Source organism: Panthera pardus, unplaced genomic scaffold (genome assembly GCF_024362965.1).
Source record: "Panthera pardus isolate Hobbes unplaced genomic scaffold, ASM2436296v1 HiC_scaffold_3, whole genome shotgun sequence".
In the NCBI taxonomy this organism is placed as follows: Eukaryota; Metazoa; Chordata; class Mammalia; order Carnivora; family Felidae; genus Panthera; species Panthera pardus.
Window position 1 is genome coordinate 19,204,463 of NW_026526876.1, and position 25,751 is coordinate 19,230,213.

General features: G+C 47.6%; 2 protein-coding genes across 5 annotated transcripts in view; one reads left to right on the top strand and one right to left on the bottom strand.

Moving 5' to 3' along the window:
• Positions 1–25,751, bottom strand: part of RAB37 (RAB37, member RAS oncogene family) — a 55,137-nt gene that overhangs the window by 20,512 nt on the left and 8,874 nt on the right. The window lies entirely within an intron of this gene.
• On the top strand, positions 562–15,662 carry CD300LF (CD300 molecule like family member f). 3 transcript variants are annotated; one of them, XM_053893054.1, is made up of 8 exons: positions 562–594; positions 706–856; positions 9,837–10,166; positions 11,070–11,172; positions 12,660–12,772; positions 13,844–13,866; positions 14,148–14,294; positions 14,786–15,662. In XM_053893054.1, exons 1-8 carry the CDS (start codon positions 577–579, stop codon positions 14,939–14,941), a joined length of 1,041 nt encoding a protein of 346 aa, XP_053749029.1. In that variant the 5' UTR covers positions 562–576; the 3' UTR covers positions 14,942–15,662. The 3 variants fall into 3 exon arrangements, with proteins under 3 accessions (XP_053749029.1, XP_053749026.1, XP_053749027.1); XM_053893051.1 differs by lacking the exon at positions 562–594 and having other exon boundaries at positions 598–856; XM_053893052.1 differs by lacking the exons at positions 562–594; positions 13,844–13,866 and having other exon boundaries at positions 599–856.

The following is a 25,751-nucleotide window of genomic DNA, read 5'->3' on the forward strand; positions in this document are numbered from 1 at the left end:
GTAAGGTGGGGGGTGCGGAGCGAGGGGGTAATAGCCATGAGCAATGAGCCACTTTCTTCAGGAAGGAGCCCCTGGTAGAACTGACAAGTGTCTGGAGGGGTCAGGCTGGTATCAATATCCACAAGCTCTCACTTGGTGGTCTGGGGCACAGCAGAGAGTTTCCAGTATGTTCTGAGGACAGAGGCCCCTCTTGCCCATCGGACCGTGAGTTCCCTGCTCACATCCCCCGACTCTTTGAACCCTTTTCTTTGAAGTCTGGGGTTTGATACCCTCCACCCCCTCATTCCAATCTCTGGTCTAGAATTTCTCCTCTGGCTTTTGGGCTTTGGCCCAACCTCCCCCACAGCTGAGCTCCTGGGCTCCCAAGACTGCATCTGAAATTCCATGTTTCTGGCATTGTATCCCTCAGCCTTGGCTCTCCAAGGCCTCCGGGATGGAGCTGCGTTCCCTCCGCCCAGTCTTCTCGCCAGAGGAGAAGCATTGGGTAAGAACCAGCCCGACCTGTGGGGTCTAGGTCTGCAAATTTCCGCAAGGCCTAGAAGGAGTGGCTGAGTCCTCTTTTTTAGAGACCCCGTCATGGTTGCAGACAGGAAGGTATTTCTCAAAAGCTTGCTTATGATCACTGTGACTTGTTTCATTGCTCGTTGCCTTGAGATCTCACCTGTTCTACCTCCTTCTGCTTTTTGCTTATTCACTGGTGGGAAGTGGCCAAAGGAGGAAGTGCAAGAACGAGAGAAAGCAGAAGGGTTGGAAGATGCGGGAGCTGAGTCGGAGCTGACTGGCTCCACCAAGGGGGGCCCGGGCAAAGACAAGATGCACGGGTTCCTGTTCTTGCTCTTCCTTTTCCAGCTTGCAGGTGAGCGGGGCCCGGGTCTGTGCTAGAGAAGAGCTTCTGGGGCAGGAAGGAGGGGGCCCAGCAAGCGGTCCCGCTGAGAAGCAGGCTCCATTCTAAGGAGATTCTCCAAGCAGTGAGTCTGTGTGTGTCATCTGCTCTATTCCTCTCCCGGGGTTTTGGTGCCCACCGTTGCCAGTGTGGAAATGTCAAGGGTGCCTTCATAAAGGAACCCGGCACAAGGCAGAAAAGGCATAATTCCTGACCACCCGGGGGCTGATAATTCCAGATGCACAGACTGATGGGCCCCTCTGGTCCCAGAGAAGCAGAGGGGCCCTGGTGGCTCGGGAGAGCCGGCGAACGCTTGCTCCTGGACTCTCCCTTTTGAGAATGTGTTACGGGGGAGGAAAGAAGGGAGAGTGGAGGGGGCTTTGGAGGAAGGAAAGCGGGGCGTTGGGCAGACAGGGAGGGAGAGGGTGGTTCTAGGCATTTCGGGTAGAAGGAAACAGCAGAAGTTACTGAGGGGCTGAGTCGGAGGGCGGAAGGAAACTGTAAATTGATGGGTAACATTTTGATTAAAATTTAAGGGTGGGGGCACCTGGGTGGCTCAGTCGGTTAAGTGTCCAACTTCGGCTCGGGTCATGACCTCATGGTTTGTGAGTTCCAGCCCCACATCGGGGGCTCTGTGCTGACGGCTCAGAGCCTGGAGCCGGCTTCGGATTCTGTGTTTCCCTCTCTCTCTGCCCCTCCCCCGCTCAAGCGCTGTCTCTCCTTCTCAAAAATAAGTAAACACTAAAAAAAAAAAAAAGAAAAGAAAAGAAAATGGTGGGGGTTTTCTTGACACGGAAATGCTGGAGGCCAGAGGGCTCGGTGTTGGGCCTCTCTCTCGGGAGCCCCTCCCTCTCCTCTCTTGGCTTAAATACCACCTCTACCCCGATGATGCCCAATTTTTTATTGCTAGCATACATCACCCTGGGCCCCAGAATCTTTTAATCAACTGCCCATTCCACATCTTCACTAAGATGTTGACATTTCAAATGTGACCTGAGCATATTTTCCCCCCTCGAATTCCTTTCTCTCCCATCTTTATGTTTGGCAATTCCATCTTTTCTAGGTGCTGGGGCGAAACCCGGGGTCACACATCTCTTCTGTCCTATCCTATAATGATCCTTGGCAAATGCAAGCCAGATCCTGTCTTTCCTCTGGTCGAGACCCTCCAATGACCTTCCATCCTACTCAGAGTAAAAATACAGAGTCCTTCTAGAAGCTACACGGTGCAGCCCCTGGTTCTCTCACCTCCCCACCTCTCCAATCTCTGCTTCTACTCTGCTGCCTCGGCTCAACCCACTGCAGCTGCACCGGCCTCTTAGATGTTCTTTGAATGTGCTAGGTACACTGCTGCCTCAGGGCCTTTGCACTTGCGGTTCTCCCTGCCCAGAATGCTCTTCCTCAGATAGCCTCAGGCTCCAGTCCCTCGCACCCTGCATGTCTCTGATTCTCACTGAAGCCTTCGTTAATAACAAACCTCATTAAAATTGCAATTCCCTTGCATTATCTTTCTCCACTGTTTGACTCTTCCTTCCCCCACCTTGAGAAAACAAACTTCAGGAAGGCAGAGATTTTTGGGCCTGAAACCATACCATCTACAGATCAGAAAAATAGTAACTATTAGTTGAGTGACTGAATGTATCCCATGGAGGCGGCAAATATGATTGCTGTACCCCACCCTCCATATTTCTTTTTCATAGAACTGAACATTCGAGACGCTTCACATTAATTGGAGAGCACATACATTGCTCATGAGAATGTAAAATGGTGCAGCTACTTTGGAAAACAATGTGACAGTCCTCAAAATGTTAAACATGTGGTTGCCACATGACCCAGCAATTCCGTCCCGGGTGTATACAAATGCGAACGTTCATGACAACATTATTCATAATCGTTAAAAGCTGGAAACGACCTAAATGTATACCAACTGATGGATGAATAAATAAAACGTGTCATACCCGTACAATGGAACATTATTCGGCCATAAAAACAAATGAATACTGATACACGCTATAACACAGATGAACCTTGAAAACATCAGGCCAAGTGAAAGAATCCAGATGCAAAGGGCCATATATTATATGATTCCATTCCTATGGAATTTCCAAAATACCTAAATTCATAGAGACAGAAAGGAGATTAGTGGCTGCCAGGGGCTGGGCGGGGGGAGGAGGAAGGGCGTGTGTGTGGTAAGAGTAAGGGGTTTCTTTTTGGGGTGATAAAAATGCCCTGGAATTAGATGTGGCAATGGTAGCACAGCTCTGTGAATGCCCCAAGAACCGCTGAGTGGTACCCTTGAAAAGAGTGAATTGTATGGGAGGTGAACCACCTGTCGAGGAGCAGAGGGAAGAATCGGGAGCAGTAGATCTCCCGAGGAAAATCTCCAGGTAGCCTGAGGCATTGTGTGCATCTGAGGCTCTAACGGGTGTTCACGGCAATTGGAGGCCCCTTTGTGATTTGTGATTCTTTTTCATGGCCGAATTTGATCATCCGTTCCATCAGTTGGAGAAATGAAAATGATGCCTCCAAGAAGCGGTGTGTGCTCAGCGGAGAGCCGAGCTAGGTGACCCGACGCAGAGAGACTCGGAGAGGGGGGAGGTGGTGCTGTAGATGGGCTGCAAGGAGCCTCTGCGAAAAGAGGGCTGAGCAGACGCCTGGGGGACGAGAAGGATCCGGGGGCAGCTTTTCAGGCACAGGGAACAGCAAGCTTGAAGTCTGTGACAGGGACTTGAGTCTGGCCTGGGCAGGTCTGAGGAACAGACGGGTCATGTGGCTTGGTCATGTGCTTCACAACAGCGCCGTGGGGCAGATTGGGAGGCTATCATTCTGTCTGGCAGAAGAGTCGTGGGGGAGGAACGTGACGCGTCCAGGACCACAAGGCTGGTAAAGGCAGAGCTGGGGGTGGGTCGTAGGAATGGAGAAGGCCCACGTTGGATGCGCCCTTAGGAGGCAAATCAGCAGGGCAGCGAATGCGCAGAAAAGACTGCTTCTTCCTCTCCCCGACCTCTGGAAACAGGGGAGGTTGGTGAGCAGATGTGAGAGTAGGGCTGGTGCGCGTGTGCACGCACGTGCACGCGCTTGGGAGCGCGTGACCAAGGCAGAGTGGGAACAGCGGTTGGAAACCTGCAGGCACAGCTGGGTGCCAAGCAGCCACCTGGTGGGCGCTGTGAAGCTTTGTCCCCCTTCACCAGCCTCTCCCACGGAACTCGCCATAACAAGCTACCGTTTTACCCCTCACCACTTCCCATTTCTGAAGAGTTTATTGTTGGGGCGCCCGGGGTGGCTCAGTGGGTTAGGCATCCGACTTCCCCTCGGGTCATGATCTTGCGGTTCATGAACCTGCGTCTGGCTCTGCCCTGAGATTCTCTGTTTCCTTCTCTCTGCCCCTCCCCTGCTCTCTCTCTCTTTCTCTCTCTCTCTCTTTCTCAAAAAAAAAATCATTAAAAAAAATAAAGAGTTTATTGTTTTAAAGGCATACAAGAAACAACTACGAAGCAGGGTATCCCATTGGACTTTGCAGACTACTTTGTATGAGAAAGGAAGGGATTTTTAATTACCCTATATCTTCAGAGAAAAGTTAGCCCTTTTGTCCAACTTCAGCCTCGCCATGAGTGGTGGCAGACAGTGGACAAGACTCAGGTGCGCGGGGCCCAGAGTGGAGACTGGCTGATGTCCTGTGCTGTGTGGGCGCAGGGGTCCAGTTCCGCCACTCACTAGTGGTGAAGCTGTCACTTCCCTCTGGGGCCCAGCTTCTTCCTCCTCTGGGACTACTCCCCGTCAGCTAGTCTGCGAGTAACCATGTCTGCTGAGGATGCTGCTCCGTGGGCCTCAGGGGTGCCTTCTGCGCCGGGAGGCTTCAGACAGCAGGCGGGAGCTCTGCCGAGGTTGGTGGGGAGGGGGCGCCGGGACAGACGGTTCTAAGAAGCGAGTGGAACAGACAGTTCAAGAGTCAGGTCCAACACCAGTGCTCAGGTGAGATAGGCTAATGCCACCTTATCAGTTTCCTAAGGCTGCCAGATAAATTACCACAAACTTAGTGACTTAAAACAACACAGATTTATAGTGTTAGAGTCTGGAAGTCAGAGTCTAAAAAGGTCAACGGGGCTGCATTCTTTCGGGTGGCTTTGGGAGGGAATCAGATTCCTTGACTTTTCCAGAGGCTGCTGTGTCTTTGGTGTGTGGCCCCACATCAGTCTTCAATGTCCCTTCTCCTCTGGCCCTGGCCCTCCTGCTTCCCTCTGATAGGGAGCTTTTTTTTAAAAAAAAAATTTTTAATGTTTAGTTACTTTTGACAGAGAGAGAGCGAGAGAGAGAGAGAGCGTGCATGAGTGGGGCAGGGGAAGAGAGAGAGAGAGAGACAGAGACAGACAGGGAATCCGCAGCGGGCTCCAGGCTCCGAGCTGTCAGCATAGAGCCTGACGCAGGCTCGAGCCCACAAACTGCGAGATCATGACCTGAGCTGGAGTTGGACGCTTAACTGACTGAGCCACCCAGGTGCCCCCTCTGATACAGATCTTTGTGATGATTTGGGCCCACCCAGATACTCCAGTATAATCTCTCCATCACAAGATCCTTTATTTAACCACATCTACAAAGTCCCCTTTTGCCACGTGAGATTGAACATATTTTACAGGCTCTGGAGATTAGGATGTAGACATCCTTTGGGAGCCATTATTCTGCTTACCATGCCATGAAACAGCCCTGTCCAGGCATTATTTTTTTCCCAATCATTTTGAAAGTAATAAATGCTCATTGTGGATACTTAGGGAAGTACAGAAAAAAAAGAAGAATTAGGAAAAATAAAAAACCCTATGTCCCTGATCTTAATGCCCAAGGCAACCCAATGCTAATTTTTAAAAAATATTTATTTATTTTTTGAGAGAGAGACAGAGGGCAAGCAGGGGAGGGGCAGAGAGAGAGAGGGAGACACAGAATGCAAAGCAGGTTCCAGGCTCTAAGCTGTCAGCACAGAGCTCGATGTGGGGCTTGAACCCATGAACCACGAGATCTGTGTTGAAGCCGGATGCTTAACCTACTGAGCCACCCAGGCTCTCCAATCCAATGTTAATTTAACATTTTAACTTATTTCCCTTCAATCTTTTTTTTTCTGTGCATATTTAAAAAGTTAGTTGAGATTATACTGTATATGAGATTTATTTATTTATTTATTTATTTATTTTAATATATGAAATTTATTGTCAAATTGGTTTCCATACAACACCCAGTGCTCATCCCAAAAGGTGCCCTCCTCAATACCCATCACCCACCCTCTCCTCCCTCCCCCCCCATCAACCCTCAGTTTGTTCTCAGTTTTTAACAGTCTCTTATGCTTTGGCTCTCTCCCACTCTAACCTCTTTTTTTTTTTTTTTTTTCCTTCCCCTCCCCCATGGATTTCTGTTAAGTTTCTCAGGATCCACATAAGAGTGAAACCATATGGTATCTGTCTTTCTCTGTATGGCTTATTTCACTTAGCATCACACTCTCCAGTTCCATCCACGTTGCTACAAAAGGCCATATTTCATTCTTTCTCCTTGCCACGTAGTATTCCATTGTGTATATAAACCACAATTTCTTTATCCATTCATCAGTTGATGGACATTTAGGCTCTTTCCATAATTTGGCTATTGTTGAGAGTGCTGCTATAAACATTGGGGTACAAGTGCCCCTATGCATCAGTACTCCTGTATCCCTTGGATAAATTCCTAGCAGTGCTATTGCTGGGTCATAGGGTAGGTCTATTTTTAATTTTCTGAGGAACCTCCACACTGCTTTCCAGAGCGGCTGCACCAATTTGCATTCCCACCAACAGTGCAAGAGGGTTCCCGTTTCTCCACATCCTCTCCAGCATCTATAGTGTATATGAGATTTAAAAATCCATTTTAATTTTGTAGGAGGATTTTCCACACAGTTAACAGTATTTCTAAGCAAATTATCAGTGTCTGCATTACATTTTATTGAATATTTATTTTCCCAGTTGGTGGATGTTAACCTTGTTTCCTTTATTTTTGCTATTTAAATAATTACGTAATGAATCTTGGTGCATAAATTTAAAAAATTTTTTTAATAAAATATTTTTAAGTTTATTTATTTTGAGAGAGAGACAGAGAGAGCGAGTGGGGGAGGGGCAGAGAGACAGGGAGAGAGAACATTCCAAGCAGCTTCTGCACTGTCAGCACAGAGTCTGACATGGGGCTCCAACTCACAAACCTCGAGTTCACGATCTAGGCTGAAACCAAGAGTCGGACACCTAACCGACTGAACCACCCATGTGCCCCCCAAATTTTTAAATTTAATTTTACAGAGAGAGCAAGCGAGCAGAAAAGATGGGAAGAGGGAGAGAGAGAGAGAATCTTAAGTACACTCCAAGCCCAATGTGAGGCTCAAGCCCATGACCCTGGGATCGTGACCTGAGCTGAAATCAAGAGTTGGAGAAATCAAGAGTTGGATGCTCCGCTGACTGAGCCACCCAGGCATCCCTTGGCGCATGTATTTTTGTTAGCTTCTCTGTCAAATCCTAGACATATAATCAGTGGAGCAAAGGGCATGATTATTTTGCTACATAATTGCCATATTACTTTCTGTAATGGTTGAACTGGTGACATACCTCCCAGCAGCTTCTCTGAGTGTCTGAATATCCATTCCACATCACCCATGTCAGCAACATAGTAGTCACAAAAACTTGGTTGATTTTATATGAAAATGACATCACTTTAAGATGTTTTCATTTGCAAAAAAAAAAGTTTTCATTTGCTAGATATTTTAATTGAACATTTCCAATTTTACTATCCATTTGAATTTCCTCTTTGTGACTTGCCTTTTCTTGCCCCTTATCAATTTTTTTTATAATGTTTACTTTTTTTTGAGACAGAGGGGGACAGAGGATCCAGAGTGGGCTCTGTGCTTACAGCAGATAGCCCGATGTGGGGCTCGAACTCACAATCCTGGGATCATGACCTGAGTCAAAATCAAGAGTTGGATGCTCAACTGACTGAGCCACCCAAGCACCCCTATATATTCTTTTAAAAAAATGACTTAATCCTTTTCTACATTATTTGTTTCAAATATTTCTTGCAGTGTGTTCTTTGCCTCCATTCAGTCTGTTTTCTGGTATGTCCAAGTGTTACATTTTTTAATATGTGGTCAGATTTACTGACTCCTCTGTGATGAAAATTTAATTTTTTAATTTAGAAAGTGCCCCCTTTCATTCAGACATTTTTACATTTTTTTAAACATTTATTTATTTTTGAGAGTCAGAGCACCAGCGGGGTAGGGGCAGAGAGAGGAGACACAGGATCTGAAGCAGGATCCAGGCTCTGAGCCATCAGCACAGAGCCTGACGCTTGGTTCAAACCCCCGAACCGGGAGATCAAGGCCTGAACTGAAGTTGGATGTTTCACTGACTGAGCCACCCAGGCTCCCCTTTTCATTCAGAGATTTTATAAAGACTTCTAATTTCCTCTAGTTTAAGAAGTGATTTGCTATTTTGTGTTGACCTTCTTAGTCTCCCTATCTTTACCTACTTGGAGCATGTGGAGAGGTGAAAGGGTCCAGCAACACTTGTGCAAAACTGTCCCCTTCCCCACTTTTTTTTTTTTTAAATCTCCTATGGTATATTATACTCCAGAGAGTTGAAAACCTATCTCTAGGCAAATACCAATAGTACATCAATGTTCACAGCAGCATTATTCATAATAGCCCAAAAGGGAAAACAACCCAAGTGTCATCAATTGATGAACAGATAAACACTGTGTGCCTATCCCTACCATGGAATGAAGTGCCTGCATAGGCTATACCATGGACGAGCCTTAAAAACATTACACTAAGTGAAAGAAGCCAGACACAAAAGGCCATACATTGTATGACTACATTTATACGAAATGTGGACTTCAGAGTAGAGAAGTCTATAGACAGAACGTAGACTAGTTCTACCGAAGGAGCAAATACCAGGTACAGTGTTTCTTCTGAGGTGATGAAAATGTTCTGGAATTAGAGGTGATGGTTGCAAAGCTCTGTGAATATCCCCAAAACACCAGAGTAGATGATTTAAAATTAAGAGTAAAGGGTGCCTGGGTGGCTCAGTTGGTTAAGTCTCTGACTTTGGCTCAGGTCACGATTTCACAGTTTGTGAGATTGAGCCCCACGTCGGGTGAGCACGAGCCCAGCTTTGGGTAAGCCCTGCTTCTCTCTCTCCCTCTCTCTCTCTCCCCCTTCACTCAAAAAAAATTAAGAGTAAAATTCATGATATGTGAATTATATCTCAATTTTTATTTTTAAAAAAATTGTAATGTGTATTTATTTTTGAGAGAGAGACAGAGACAGAGTGCGAGTGGAGAGGGGCAGAAAGAGAGGGAGACACAGAATCTGAAGCAGGCTCCAGGCTCTGAACTGTCAGCACAGAGCCTGACATAGGGCTTGGACTCGTGAACTGTGAAATCGTGACCTGAGCCAAAATTAAGAGTCGGATGCTTAACTGACTGAGCCACTCAGGCGCCCCAAGCCAGTGTTTTAAAATGGAGAGGTTCCATATAAAATCCAGATTCCTGGTTACTCTAGAAAAATTAAAAGGTCTGAAACCACAGAGCCCACATCTTGCATGAGGAGAGTGGGCCAAAATATACTGGGGTCTTGCTTTCGTTCAGTCATTTGCTCTCCAGATGACTTTGGCCACGGGAAGGGGGTGGGGTGGACTATAGGAAGCTGTCATTGCTCAGTGTTGACATTTTTGATTCTTTGAGATCTGTAGTTGTGCTCTTAGGTGATTTCTATGATGGATTTGACCCAGTGGAGTTTTGAAGGACAAAGATCTGTGTTGTGGAAGGTCTATTCCTTCTTTGACTGTTATTCAACTCATGAGGTCCTTGGGTTTATTGGAATCATTTGTGATGCAGGAGGCTGTGGCTCTTCCTCAGGAGGTGAGATGGGGCGGTGACAGGCACATGGATTTGTGTTTTCCAGGCTCATCTGACATCTCGGGTCCAGAAGCAGTCAGAGGCCTGGTGGGGGGCTCACTGACGGTGCAGTGTCACTATGTACAAAAGTGGAAAAACAGCAAGAAGTGGTGGTGTCGAGGAGCCAACTGGGGAAACTGCCATATCCTTGTTAAAACCAATGGGTCAGAGCAGGAGGTACAGAGAAAAAATGTGTCCATCAAGGACAATCAGAAAAACCTCATTTTCACTGTGACCATGGAGAAGCTCAAGCAAACTGATGCAAATATTTACTGGTGTGGGATTGAGAGATATGGAATTGACCTTGGGGTCAAAGTCAAAGTGACCGTCCACCCAGGTAAGAGTATGTGTAAGTGTGGCTGTGTGCCTTCAGGGCCCAGTCTGTCCTGGGCTCTAAGGTTCCTCTCCAGTGACTTCAGTATCACTCAGAGTGAACTGTCACACAGGGTGGTTGAGTCCTGAGCTCTCTGAGAACCCGACTGACCCCTTGGGGTTGAGAGGGACAGGGCTTCTCTTAGATGCTCTCTTGGCTCCCAGCTTCTCCTCCAGGATGGGATTGAGCTTGTCTGGGCATGTGTTTTCTCTGCACGGCTCCGTGCCTGAGTCTATTGCTAACAGAGATCAAGCTGATGGTCCCAGTTTCAGCCCATAGGACAAAGGGACCTCCTTCCAGGGGACCCAGAGACCCCAATTCCTGCCAATGCTTCCCTGGACTTCTGGTACCCTGAGTCCCTGCTCTTTCTGGAGTTTAGGGCCGGGACTTCATAGCGGCTATTCCCTTGCTCTGTTCCGTGCCACTCTCAGGGGGAAGGGCCCCAGCATAGTCGTGGTGGTGTAGTTGATTCCTGAGGTTCAGAATGGCCTCCACAGTGAAAAAGCTGTTTAATTCTGCTCCTGTCCTTTTTGAATAAATAAGATTGGGGAAGGCATTGGCAAAGGCCTTGTCATAGGCAGTGTGAATGTTTAAAGTCCAGCTGAATTCCAGCTGCCTTTGTCCTGAGGTAACACTAGGCCCCCTCTAATCCTTCCAGGGCCTGCTCAACATCCTCCCTGGACCTGTACCCAGTCCTGCCTGCCTCTGAGGCTGAGTATCCTAGGGGTCAGGGAGAAAAGAGCGGTCTAGGCTATAGGCCCTTCCCTTCCCACGGCCCAGCTCCAGGCTCCCCCTGGGCTCAGAGCCATGTGCAGGGCTGTGGGCAGGTTAGCAGGCTGAATAGTGTATAATCTGGTCTATGCCTAGCACCAACTACAGTGTCAACCACCAGCTCAAATGCCCACATGTCCACAACGCCAGCAGAGACCAAAGGCCCCTCGACTATGACCAGCCACCACTACGATGGCAGGTAAGCCAGTTCCGGTGTGCTGTTTCCTGTGGTCTGCTTGGTTTGAACTCTTCCAATGGGGGGGGGGGGGTACACTTTGCAGTCCTAGGGTTCCCCTAATTACCGTTATGGCAAGAACAGTGGTATTGATGATTTGTCCCATCTCAGGAGCACCTGACAGCTCACAGAGGGCTTTCTTGTCCATTGTCTCTTAATTCTTTGACCCTACTCACGAGGAGGAGTAGGCAGGTACACATGTTCCCATTTTATAGAGGAAGAAACAGTCTCTCTCATGCTTCTTAGTAGCCTGCCTGGCCAGTGCAGCCAAAGTGGCTTTCTAGAAGTTGAGAGGCCTCTTTCCAATTCCTCCTATGCCCTCTTGACCTTGTTTCTAGATAGGCTGATCTCCTTTTGCCCGGCCTTCCTGTAGAATCCGAATGGGAGGTCTCCAATCTGTCTACTCTCGCCTGGAATCCCTTCTTTTTCTCTCTCCCATTTGCCTTCTGTTTCAAAAGTTTCTTTCTACTAACCTTCTTTTAATAAGTAATAGCTAACAGGGCGCCTGAGTGGTTAAGCGTCTGATTCTTGGTTTCTGTTTAGGTCATGATCCCGTAGTTCGTGAGATCAAGCCCTGCATCGGGCTCTGAGCTGACAGCATGGTGTCGGCTTGGGATTCTCTCTCCCTCCCTCCCTCTCTCTCTCCCCGCCCCGCTCATGTAGAATGAATTCATTCTACAAATTCTGTGACTAGTGACAAATAAGAGATAGTCTTTGTATGAGTTTGCTCAGGATGCCATGACAAAGCACCATATCCTGGGCCACTGAAACAACAGACATTTATTTTCCCACTGTTCTGGAGGCCAGAAGGATGAGATCAAGGTTGATCTCAGGGTTGGCCTCTTCTTGGGGCTCAAAGGGAGAAACAGTCCCATGCCAATCTCCCAGCTTCTGGTGTTTGCCAGCCATCTGGGGGGCTCCTTGGCTTGTGGGAGCATTAACCCAATTTCTGCCTCTGTTGTCACAGGGTCTTCCTGTGCATACCTGTGTGTGGCTAGATTTCCCTTTTGTAAGGACACCAGCCATTGGATGAAGGCCCATCCTAATCCAGTATGACCTCATTTAGACTTGATTACATCTGCAAAAATCTTATTTCCAAATAGGTCACCTTCACAGGTTGGGAATGAACATGAATTGTGGGGGTGGGGGACACTATTTGATCCAGTATAGCAGGACAAGCGTAGAAGCAGGGAGACCTTTCCAGAGCTCATTGCCATATAGTTTCCATTAGGTGTCTGGACCCACTGAAACCCTGTGGAACCCTCCTCTCCTTAAATTTTTTTAAAAATTTTTTTACCATCTCTGAGGGCACTCAGGAGTGGGATTCCCAGGCTGGAAATCACAGTCCTCCAGGTCAAAAGGTGTTGGCCTTCCTGGCTTCCAGGCAGCTGGGGCAAGGCCCAGAAGCAGGAGGCAGGCCGGGGCGCATGGTGTCTTTCTGTTGTTTCCAGTGCTGACTCCATTAACCTCAGCATCCTGCTTCCCCTCATCTTTGCTGTGTTGCTGCTTCTCCTGGTGGCGGCCTCACTCTTGGCTTTGAGAATGATGAAGCAGCAGAAGAAAGGTGATGAGACTCAGCCGCTGGTGCTGAGCTGGGGCTGGGCGGGGGGCGGGGTGGGGGGAGCCGATGGCTGGTTCTGCCTCCACATTCTCAGGGTAAATGCACCCCTCCCCTCTCAGAACCCACAAGGACCCGAGGTCTCCTGGGGTGCTCTCCAGTCCCCCCACTCCTGCCATAGCCTGGGGACTCTTGTAGTCAAGGCGAGGGGCGGGGAGCACTGCTTTTCTCCTAGATGTATGTCTGGGGCCTAAGTTTTAAGTTTCTGTGCTCCTGAGTATCTAGGCTTTTGAAACTAAGAACCAGGAGAAAAGAACCTGTTTCTTTGTTGCCTCTAATGGGGGTGGGGTGGGGGTGGGGGGAGAATCAGGGGTAGAGGCCAAGGGGCAGAGAGAAATAGGAACCACCAGCACTGAAAGCTGGTCCATAAGGTTCTGACCTAGCTCCTGCACCCCACTCAGAGGGCAGCCTGCATGGGGCACCCGTGTACCAGGCACAGCCAAGCAACTGGAAATGCAAGGAAGGGATGGGCTCAGCTGCCCAGCAGCCCCTGGCCCACTCAAAGACTAACCGGAATTGGGTGGATCACAGGAGACGAGACAGACCTAAATCAAGGGCCATGGAGCTGGGGAGGGAGGGGTTCGGCACCCGGGGTAGCTGGGAAGGCAGGCATGACTTTGAGTTGACTTCCGAATGATGGATGATGGTGGAGACCCGGGGGCATCTCGGGCAGGACTTCCGGCAGAAGTTATATGTGCCTGCAACTGCCCAGCAGGAAACTTAACCACACGGGCACCAAGGGCTGGCAGGGCCACCAGATCAGCTGATGACAGTTCCTCGATGTGGGGAAGATTGGCGAGGTCTCCTTATTTCTCAGGTGGAGAAGGGGCAGCTTGGAGAGGTAGTGACCAATGTCACAGAGTGTGTCATCTGAGGAGTCAGAATTGGAACCAGGTCTCACGTCTCTGAGTCTGGAGCTGAATCCACCTCTTATCTTCCAGATTTCTCTTCCCCAGACCCGGGGGCCCTGTGAGTCTGGAGACGGGCTTTCTGATTTTGATTGTTTTTGTCTTTTAGCTGCTGAGCCATCCCCAGGGCAGGTAAGAGAGCTTCTGAGGTCAGATCAGAGACACCAGATCGCGCCTTCCTCTCTTTCCTCATTGTCCCCGGAGCGCTGTTGTCCAAACCTATCAGACAAACCGTGTCCTTGTGCTCACGGCCCAGCTGCAGAGCCTGGGAGGATGGGATGCTGGAAACAGACAGAAGGGGGGAGGGCGGGAAGGGGGTAGGCATGGGGGCTGCAGAGGAAGCTGGGAGAGGCGGGCCCAGGGAAGCTTGGCCCCGTAACCCTCTGTGGAAGACGACCAACTTCCTCTCCCAGGTGATGCAGCCGCTGGAGGGGGACCTCTGCTATGCAAACCTGACCCTACAGCCAACCGGAACCTCCCACGGCTCCTCCCAGAAGGCCTGCACAAAGCCCTCCTCCTCTGCCCTGGAAAACCAGCAGGAAGTGGATTATATCACCATGGTGTGTACCTGGGGCTGCTGTGGGCCTTGGAGCCAGATAGGCTTTCTCCTGCCCATGTGGGCACAGAGGAAGAGGGGTGGGTGCTGGGCAAAGCCACAGCCATTGAAAGACTTGCCTCTGGAGCTCCCCTCCACACCTCCCTCCTCCCCAGACTTTTGGCCTTTGGACATGTCTCTACAGCAGTCCTTGGCACTGGAGGATGCAGAGTCCCATCAGACATGGCCCTCATGCTGGTTGGGTCACAACCCAGACAGGTTGTGACCTAGAATTCCCTGTGAAGGGTGCTGCCCTTGTTCAGAGTCGAGGGAAGGTCTTCTGCTGTGATTGGAGCTCAGGGAGCTGGCAGAGGGAAGGCGACAGGAGCTGGAGTGTCTGGGAGGAGCCTTCAGAAGCCCTGAAGGCTCTGTTTCCCCACCTCATCCAAGGCCTCCTCCATGCATGGGCATAACCTCCTGCCTGCTTCTCTGACCCCTTGGGCATCTTTATTGCAGGCCTCCTTTCCGAAGGAGAACATTTCCTATGCGGCTCTGTCTTGGGAGCTTTTGGATCAGGAGCCAACCTACAGCAGCACAGACGTCCTCGTCACCCACGTTCCCAGAAGGAACCCTGAGGAGTCCATGGAATATAGCACCATAAGGAAGCCTTAGCCTAAGCTCCAGGCCCCCCTCTCCAACCCCACACAAGGCCTGTGAACATGTTCCTGTTTTGTCTGCTTTCTGTCCCCAGTCACTTCATGGGAACCAAATGGTGACTGAAGCCTTGGTCTGGTCCAGCTAGCGTCACTTCCAGTTCCATCTGGGTTCGGGGCCTGGTCTCAAGGGACTCTAGAGAGGTAGACGGGAGTCTCTCTACATCCTTTTTCCTCTCACACGACTTGGGAGGGGCCTAGGGATAGGCTCTGGAGCTGCCAAGGGAGTAATAAAGATAATGATAATAGTAATAATTAACCTTTATTTATTGCCTACCACATATGGTGGGCTGAATAATGGCCCCCAAAGTTATCTATGTCCCCATCCCCAGAACCTGGGAACATGGCAAAGGAGCTACGTGGCTGTGTGAAGTTGAGGATTTTGAGATAGGGAGAGTATTCTGGATTATCCAGGTAGGCCCTAAATATAATCACAAGGCTCCTTGTAAGAGGGAGGCAAGAAGGTCACAAGAAGAGAAGGTGGCAGATGACAGAAGCAGAGGTTGGAGAGATGTGGCCAGCAGCCTCCAGGAGCCAGAAAGGGCAAGCAGTGGATTCTCCCTTGGAGCCTCTAGAAGGAACCAGCCTGCCAACACCCTGACTTCATAGTCCAGTGAAACAGACTTTGTAATCCTGGCCTTCAGAATTGTAGGAGGATAAATTGGCATTGTGTTACCGGAGCCAGTAAATGTGTGGTAATTTGTCACGGCAGCAACAGGAAATCCACATGCTATGTGGCACCTTCCCTAAATGCTTTACCTGCAGTAACTAGTTTTGAGTCCCCACAACAACCCTATGAGGGCTCCTTTGTTATTGCCCCCATTTTACTGATGAGGAATCAAGGTTCAGGGAGGTTCAGTGACTTACCAAGTTTTATCGTTAGCAAGTGGATAAGTCGAAATTTGAACTTGGGCACTTCAGCTCCAGAGTCTGGAGTCGGGGCCACTATCCTGCCCTGTGTCTAAGGAGGAGGGTGTGTGCGTGAGCCACTCACACAGGGACAGTTAGCGAGTATTTACAGGTGTCGGACTTCCAGTCTCTAATTAGAGTCCTGGCACCCCTCCCTCCAGACTATGTCCTGAGTCCCAGCATGGCTCGTTGTCTCCGTGGTTACCAGCCGAGTCCAAGCAACCATCCAGTCCCCTGCCTGTCGTCCTTCTTTCCTTCTCAGCCCCAGAGTCCATTCTCCTCCCAGCAGTCAGAGTGATCTTTTAATTTTATTTATTTATTTTAAAATAGTGGTTGAGCTCATTTATTTTTTAAAAAAATTTTAATGCTTATTTATTAAACTTTTTTTGATGTTTATTTATTTTTGAGAGACAGAGAAAGAGCACAAGCAGGGGAGGGGCAGAGAGGGAGGAAGACACGAAATCCAAAGCAGGCTCCAGGCTCTGGGCAGTCAGCACAGAACCCAATGCGGGCTTGAACCCATGAGTCAAGAGATTATGACCTGAGCCAAAGTCGATGTCTCACTGACTGAGCCACCCAGGCACTCCAATGCTTATTTATTTTTGAGAGAGAGTGTGAGCTGGGGAGGGGGAGAGAGAGAGGGAAACAGAGGATCTGAATCAGACTCTGCACTGTCAGGACAGAGCCTGATGCGGGGCTCAAACTCATGAACCATGAGATCATGACCTGAACCAAAGTTGAATGCTTAACTGACTGAGCCACCCAGGTGCCCCAGAGGGATCTTTTTAAAGCACAGATGTGGTCACTCACTGCTTATTACCTTCTGGTGGCTTCTTCTGCAGCCCAGGAGGTCCAGGGGATACATGGGTCCCTGTCTGCCTCTATGACCCCAGCTCCAGCCACTGTCCTTCTGACAAGATGAAGCTTGCTGTTTTCTCAGGGCATTGACAATTGCTGTGTATCTTCTTTCTGGAATGTTCTTCCCACAGATGTGTGACTAGTTAGCTTCTTCTTTTTTTAAATGTTTATTTATGTTGAGACAGAGAGAGAGAAAGAGCACACTCGTGTGGGGCTGGGGGGGGGGAGAGGGGTAAAGAGAGAGAGATGGAGAGAGAGAGAATCCCAACCAGGCTCTGTGCTGGGTCTTGATCCCACGAGCCACGAGATCATGACCTGAACCAAAATCAAGAGTTGGACGCTTAACCGAGTGAGCCACCAAGGCACCCCAGACTAGTTAGCTTCTTTGTACCATCACATCTTAGCTCACATTGTCCCCTCCCAGAGCAGCCTTCTCTGACCACCCTAATGGCAGTAGTCCCTGCCACCACCCTTAATATCTCCCCATTGCCCTGTTTTACCTCCTTCATAGTGGGTACTGCTTTATGAAATTCATTATTGGCACGTGGGTTTATTGTTTCTCCCTCTCAGCTAGGCTCTAGGCTGCCTGAGGTGAGGGTTTTGTCTCATTTACTGCTGTATCCCCTGTGCATAGCAGGTCTCCTACATGGCGGGTTCTTGAATGTTTTTATGTTGCCTTGAACGAATAAATAATGTGATGGTCCAGATGTGGGAACACAGGGCAAGCTTTCAGGAGCAGGGACGCAAGTATCTGTCATTCTAGGAAGGGCCACCTGGGCAGCCCAAGGAATTTCAGGATCAAACTCCCAGAATCATGAAGTGGAGAGATTTCTTTCATCCTCCTGAAGCCAGGGGAAAGAGGATTCCCTATGATTCCTCCTGACTCCAGGACAAAGGTCTATTACTTCACTTAGGTCTCTTTTGGTGGAGGCTGGGATGAAGCATCAGGGAGAGGAGTCACAGCTTGGGAAGAAATGATGAGCTATGCCTGGGGTTACAGGCAGTTGCCCCCACAGGTACAGGGGCCATAGAAGTGTTTAGGGGCTGCTATTAATGACCTGGGGTTGCCTGACTTCCCACAACCACAGACACCCCAGGCGGTGTGGGGGGAGGTAGACTTGGTGGATGCCCATCCCAGCATGTGTGGCTTTCTGCTCCTGTTCCCACTTCCTGAAAGATGATTGATTCCTTAGAACCTCAAGAACTGTTCCATCCTGGAGATTTGCAGAGCTTGGGCAAACTTAAATATTACTGGACTGGTCATTGAAGCTTGTTGGGTTAGTGAGACTGTTTTTGACCCAGCCTACTTTAATTAATTAATTAATTCAGAGACAGTGCAAGTAGGGGAGGGGCAGAGAGAGAGAGGGAGACACAGAATCCGAAGCAGGCTCTAGGCTCTGAGTTGTCAGCACAGAGCCCGACGTGGGTCTCGAACTCATGAACTGCGAGATCATGACCTGAGGCAAAGTTGGACACTTAACCCACTAAGCCACCCAGGTGCCTCTGACCCAGCCAATATTGAGATTTACAGAGCAGGAAGTGCCTACAGAGGGATTTTTAAGTGGAAGAGCTCAAAGCAGAGCAAAACCAGAGTGAGTCGAAGTATAAGAATAACAGAGAGCCTTGGGCCAGTGCATTTTAGCGATTGTGCATAACGTGGCTTTATTGCTGAGTTTTTAGGCGGTCAGCACCTCACAGAACTTATAAGTACATGGTTATTCTGGATAGTGAGGCACTCATCTTTTCTGGTAATCTATCACAGACACCAATTAGTGTGCTGGCACTTCTGACACAAATCTAGAAACCCAGGGAAGTTTAGAATTCAGCTCAGTTTGATTTGGTTGGAGGAATCTGGTTGCTTCTGCCTTCATCTTGACGGTAGATATGGGCTGGAGATGGAAAGTTCTGGCAGCCTAGCTGAACTGAGGAAAGGTAAATCCACTTAGAAAGACAGATCCACTCTGATCACTTTTAATTGCCTTATTCAAGCTTCTGAAAAGGTGTCTGTCAGATATATTGCTGGAGATAATGTTTTAATCTGAAATTCCAGCCATCTGGGTTGGTGGCTGTCTGAAAAGGGACCTTCTCGTGTCCTGAGAGATGGGGTTGGCTAGCTCATGACATCTGGGAAAGCTGTCCTGTCCAATCTACATTCTGCAGCTGACTGGTGGTCCTCATGGGAAACATTCGGGGTCTTGGGGTTTGGGTCATGACTGCAGGGATCTGCCCTGCCTGCAGCCCAATTTGTTCAAGCTTGAGCTGACGTTTAGAGAGTGCTTGGGGGAAGTACTTGGGGTGGTGGGGGGAGAGGGGAAGCAAACACATGTAAGAGGTTTGAAAGGAAACCGTTTCATAATGTTTATAGATTGGTATCCTGGTATTGTCTCAGCCATATCCGGCTGCTCCTTAAAGAATTTGTTAAGGCAGATTTTGGGTGTCGGACTAGCGCCTTTACTGCAAGAGCGAAGAAGTTCAGATATAGTTCCTCTGGTTTGAGTGAGAGTGACATTTGCCATTTTTGCTGTATGGTTTCCAGAAAAGCACATTCTGTTAAGACAGATTCCAAGATATTTAACCACTCGGCTTTGACTGAGTGCCTAATTATTTATAGCATGTTCTAAAGTTGCTGGGGTTTCCCTCTTTTGGTTTTTGAATTATTAATGTTTAAAGATGCCACAAATTATAGGGTTTGGACAACCTCCTTTTGAGAACTGTATGCATATTACTGGCTTTCAGGAGACGCAGCCTTTTTGAGAGTCGATTGAGAGAGAAAAATATACGGGGCTGGTAACTTTCAAAATACATGATTGGGGGAGGGTGCCTGGGGGGCTCTGTTGATTAAGCGTTCCCTGTTGATTAAGCGTTCGACTTCGGCTCGGGTCATAATCTCACGGTTCGTGGGTCCGAGTACCGCATCAGGCTTTGTGCTGACAGCTCAGAGCCTGGAGCCTGCTTTGGATTCTGTGTCTCCCTCTCTCTCTGCCCCTCCCCTGCTTGTGCTCTGTCTCTCTCTCTCAAAAATAAATAAACATTTAAAAAAAACCCCAAACCCCAAAATACATGATTAGGGTAAGTGTTGGATTGAAGTGACGCTGAAGCTTACCTTTGCATGACACCTTGAAAGTAGAGTTCATAGCCACTTAGCCTTGGAAAGGCCAGACTGCTGGAATAAGTTGATATCATGCACCAATAATTTTTTTTTTTAGATTAGGAGGGACTATTATTGTGGTCAGCCTTTTATTTTACCAAGTAGGTACAGTCTTTTCCAATGTAAATGGAATTGGTAATTGATCGGATTGTTGAAACTGTTGGTTAAGTGAGGGAATTGTAAAGAAATATATGCTTCCTTTAAGGGACTTCTTTTCTACTCAAGATATCGAAATGTGTAGTAATTTACTAGTGTTCTGATGTAGACCTAAGCTTTTTCTTTGTTTACTTGCGGGTCTCTTGAAAGAAGGGTTCATTGCTGTTTCTGCACAATGTGTTTCTGCCCACGTTGTACTGTCCTGGAGCCCTTGTTCCAGTTTCTCGGACATGGAGCAAGACATTGTAGACACTTATGAAGCAATCGGATTGCGAAACCTTTCTTTGTTTTTATGGTTTTCCTCCCAATATTTTATAATTTTCTCACTCATTCTGAATTTGGTGGCATTTTTTTTTAATGACATGCTTCTATTGAGTCTTTCCAAAGCATTCAATCTGTTATTTTTTTAGAAATAGCTGGGGTTTTTTGTTTTGTTTTTTTGCTCACACTCATTTCACTGGTCAATATCTTTTCTGTTTACACTTTTAGTTGATTAGTTTATACATGGATTAATTAGCTGACATAATTATAACCAATGTGTATGATTGACCATGAGATTGAAGGGTTTTGGCTAATCTAATCTACGGTTAACCTAATCTTTGGTTAAGAGAGGGTTTGGTGAAGAAAGTTTCTACTAAATGGTTATGATCCTAATTTCATAAAAGAATGGACATTTGAGCACCCCCAAGCCAGAATAGTAGGAAGGTTTCCCAAGAAAGGACAATTGATAGCTTTCTGCCAATATGATGTGTGTAATTGCCTACAAATTGACTGATACTTTGTCCAGGATGGTGCTCACATGTGGGCTAAGGGCTGGCAGACACTGATCTTATTCACACTGGACATGTTCTCTGGACATGAACTCTCTCTGCTGCATTCCAGGGGTTGTGGCCTAGGGTTCCCCCCAACCCCCTAGTAATCCTACTCATCTGGATGCTAAGGTTGTTGTTTATGAGGGCCCCATGGCCCTCCATCCGTTGGGAAGAGGGCCCCTTGACTCAGTCCAATTCTGCCTGCTCAGCACAACCCCTTTCCCAAAGCAGCCCACTGTGACCACAAACTCACATGGCCCTGTCTTGAGGGCGTGTGGTTCTTGCAACAAGAAAGGGTGATTGATGCTCACCTGCTGAAGGAATCACTAAGGGACAAGTTCAGAATTAAGGAGGAGGTTAAGACTTTGCTCCTAAGGGTCACGAATAGAGAAGAGACATTCTAAACCTTTGTGTCATAGAATATCTACTTCAGTAGAGAGGAGGTGTTTACTACAGGTTCCAGAATAAAAATTCCATCCTGGGGGGTTTCTCCCACATCCCTCTCCATCACCTTCCTGTCTTCTGTGATACAAAGCCAGATGTCCTCAATTCTGTTTTTTACTAGCTTATTGCTTCATTTTAAGTTATAAAGTATTTGATGAGTCTATATAATGTGTGTATGTGTTATAAAGGATAATGAAACAAACACCCATGTACCCGCCCTCCCCCCCTACTGAAGAAATGGTCGCTCATTATTTGGCTTCTTTTTTTCCTTCCAAGGAGGGAAGCAAACATACCTTACCTTAGTCCTAAGCATTAGGTAGCTTAGGGGTCCCACACAGCCCTTGACCCGCTCTCATTGCTTTATGTTAATTAGCAAGGTGGTCAGGTGAGTTGGTCTGCATTATGTAGTATTCTGTACTAAACTGACAAATTGATGCCACTCTTCTTATTTTAACATTATTTTTCTCCCCCAATAAAACCAATGCCCACTTGTGCCTTTATGTTATTTAAGAATCTGGCAATTGGTTTGCCATTCTGACAGCAGCCACATAGAATTTCCTTCTGGCATTCCCACGTAGGATGCTGCCCTCTGTCAAGGGTAGTGAGGGTTTCTGTGACAAAGAGGCAAATGTCTCAACCGCTGGTCTCAGCCATGGTGCCCAGTGCCAGCCCACTGGTCATTGGAAAGAGTTGCAAAAGTTCAGATGATGACTTCATTTCAAAATTTCACACAGCCTTTGCAAGATTAATAATGAGCCAGAAAAGCAGAAGGACTAAACCCCAAAGACCTCGTGATCTCCCACCAACTCCTGGCAAGTCAAAGTAGAATGGGTGGAGAGGTAAAGTGTTTTATCTTAAAACACAGTGAGACCTGAGAACAGAAGAAGGAGAAACAGGAGGTAAAGTGAAGGAGAGGCTTCCCCGGAGTGGTGTTGGTGTAAGTCTAGGCTTGCTTTCCTGGGGTTGCTATCCTGCAGTTGGATTTGGTGGAGGCAAATCCCTAGGGGGTAAAGTTGCTTGGCTCCTTTGCCCTTGAGACCCAGTTAATGGTTATTCACTGCAGTAGGCCTACTTTCCAATAGCATCTGGGCAGGTCTGGAGGCAGAGTCTTGAATCTGCATTGCGAATGAATGTCCCCCACTGGCATTGACTCTGCTTTAGTGTTTGTCCTGGGCCAGGCTGAAATTGTTACCAGGGCTGCACTAGGATGGCAGGAAGTCAGCATCAGAAGGGGAAGCTACCAGTTCAAGCCTTCCTTTCCCTGAGAATCCCAGGGGTCCAGGGAGGGCCATGCCAGCATGCTAATGGGGAAGAATTCAAGGTCTGGGGTTAGACACCCTGGGGATGGGGTTCTGTCTTTTACTTGCTGAGTGGCCTTGGACAATCATGAAATGTCTCTCAGGGTCCAATGACTCCTCTGCCTAACGGAGTTTAACCAAAGTGCCACAGCCTATGTCCTGTGATTTCAAAGTAACCAAAGTAACCAAAGTAACCTTCTGGTTCCCACTGTGGGACCTTGGGTCCCCACCAATATCCCTCCAGCAGATCCCAGCTATCTCTGAGAAGTCTCACGGGGCTAGCACCCACATGACCCACAGAAGTCTCCTTCAATGCTTTATTACAGCAAAATGTTAGCATTTATTTATTTAAATGTTTATGTATTTATTTTGAGATAGAGAGAGAGCACGAGTGGGGAAGGAGGGGAGAGAGAGAGAGAGAGAGAGAGAGAGAGAGAGAGAATCCCAAGCAGGCTCCATGCTACCAGTGCAGAGCCCAGCATGGGGCTCAATCTCATGAAACACAAGATCATGACCTGAGCAGAAATCAAGAGCCAGATGCTTAACCAATTGAGCCACCCAGACGCCCCCCAAATATTAGCATCTAGTAAATATGAATGGTGATACATGGGCATTTCCTTTTTGTTATGATATTCTCTGTACCTTTTGATAAGCTTCAACATTTCAGAATTAACAAAAGATTTTCATGTGTTCATACAATGGAATACTATGTAAGCATTAAAACTAATGAGGGTGAAATGAACAACGCCCTGAACAACAGTGGGAGGGGGGGTGTTAGGAGTGCTGACTCCTGTGCAATTGAAAATCTGCATATAACTTTGACTCCCCCAAAGCTTAACTACTTAGTCTACTGTTGACTGGAAGCCTTACTGATAGCACAGCTGATTAACACTTATTTTTTATGTTATATGTATTACATACTGTATTCTTTCAATAAATAAGTCAGAGAAAAGAAAATGTTATTAAGAAAATCATAAGGAAGAGGGGTGTCTTGGTGGCTCAGTTGGTTAAGTGTCCGACTTTGGCTCTGGTCATGATCTCACGGTTCGTGAGTTCGAGTCTTGTGTTGGGCTCTGTGCTGACAGCTCAGAGCCGAAGCCCACTTCAGACTCTGTGTCTCCCTCTCTTTCTGCCCCTCCCCCACTCATGCTCTGCTCTCTCTGTCTCTTAAAAATTAATAAATGTTAAAACATTTTTTTAAAAAAGGAAAATCATAAGGAAGAGAAATGCCATAGTGGACTATATGGTATTTATTGAAAAAAAATCTGCATGTTAATGCACCTGTGCAGTTCAAACCTGCATTGTTCAAAGGTCAATCGTATATATATACTTTAGAGAGCAATTCCATTTTAATATAAGGTACATGTTTTGAAACAGTGGCATCACAGATAATTTTTTCTTTGTTTTGCATTTCTCAAATTTTGTAATTAGACATGTGTTAATAATAATGGCTCATGCAGTTAACCAATAGCCACCAATAGAAGTTGACTATCCAACCCAGTGCTCAAGTCACAAACACAAGTCTCATTTACTTCTTCCCCAGACCTATGTGGGGAAGCCACCTACCCCAGTGTTCCCAAGGCTGGAACCTTGCCTGTCCACTTTTGGGTGTTCTGATCTGCCTTCCACACCATGCTTCCTGCTGCCCGTTACTCTTGCAGATTGCTCTGGACCTGGGTACCACCATTCCTCGCCAGTGAATGTCACTGGTGACACAGTGACAGCCTTTGGGGGAGTACTGATCACCCCTTTGCTATTCTGCCCAGAGCATGAGATAACCCTTCTCTGGCTCTTCATGGCTCATCAGAAACCAGTCATGCAGTGAGACCAAGAGAAGAGGATGCACCCAAGTCAATAGCTCAGAACTACTGCACAGACCAGGGTTCAGACCCTCCAGGGGTTCTTACTTGACAGCGGTAATTTACATAATCTGGGGTCCAGCACAAAATGAAAATACGGGACTCCTTGTACAAACATATTGAGATGATCTCAAGATAGTGACAGCAGGGTATTAAACTAATCACAGGGCCCTTCCAAATGTGGAGCCCCAAGTGACTGTCCAGGTGGCACACCCACAAAGCTGGCCTTGTTTGGGAGGCTTCCATATCACTTCTCAACTGCTTCCACGTGACCATAGACTACTCTTGCCTTACTCCCACTGGAAAAATTCAGGCGTCTTCACACCAACTGACCCTGGTCCCAAAACCAGGAGGAAGAACTTCCCCTCATTCTAACCTGAGGCTTGCCTCCTGTCTCCTCATCTGCTGTCCCTGTATCGACCTCCTCCTGGGGTGGTTGAAAGTTGGGTCATCTGTTTCCTCTACAGGGCAGCCTACGCCCACTCATAGGGTGAGGTCTGGCTCCACAGACCCAGTAAGCCAATTGGTTTATAGGGTGACATCAGTTCATTACCTAAGTTTGATTGTTAATAACCTAAGTCTGGGTATCCAGTCTTAAATGACACCATGTATGGGACACAGTCCAGTTTCATGGGGAGAGTGACAAGTTCAGCTCAGTTCTTTTTCAGTCACTTTTCATTAAAGATTTGAAAATATTGGGACCCAGCCTTCCCCAGGATTACCATGGAGTCCTAAGTTGCTTTTTCATGACTAGTCTATAGCTAACACACCCCCATTTTCCTTGGAAACCACTCTCTTCCACTCGTGGTCAATAGGCCTTGGATGGGACCGACTCCTCCATGTGACCCATTTCAGTCCAATGAGCATTAGATATAGGACTTCATTGGAAACTAGTAGCTGTGAGGATGTGACCTGCACCTGCTGACAGTCATGTGACCCCACAAGAAACCTACCTGTGAATAAAGCTAAGTTAGAGGGTAGAATGTTGATAGAGACAGATGCTGTTGTCTGAGTCCCTGGATCCAACTAAACAGCATCGCCAGGCTTCGCACTTACACAAACCAATGAATTTTCTTTTCTTGTTTAAGGTGGTTTGACTTGGGTTTTGTCACTGTCCATCAAAATGATCCTGACCACAAGAGTTCTCTGTTTACAGACAACAATGAAACCTGGGTGGCTTATGCTCAGGGCTGTGGAAATCAGATGAGATAACTTATCTGCAGGTGTTTTGCAAACTGTAAAAGGCTATTTGAATGGAATGACCAAGGAAGTACAATTGGTGAGT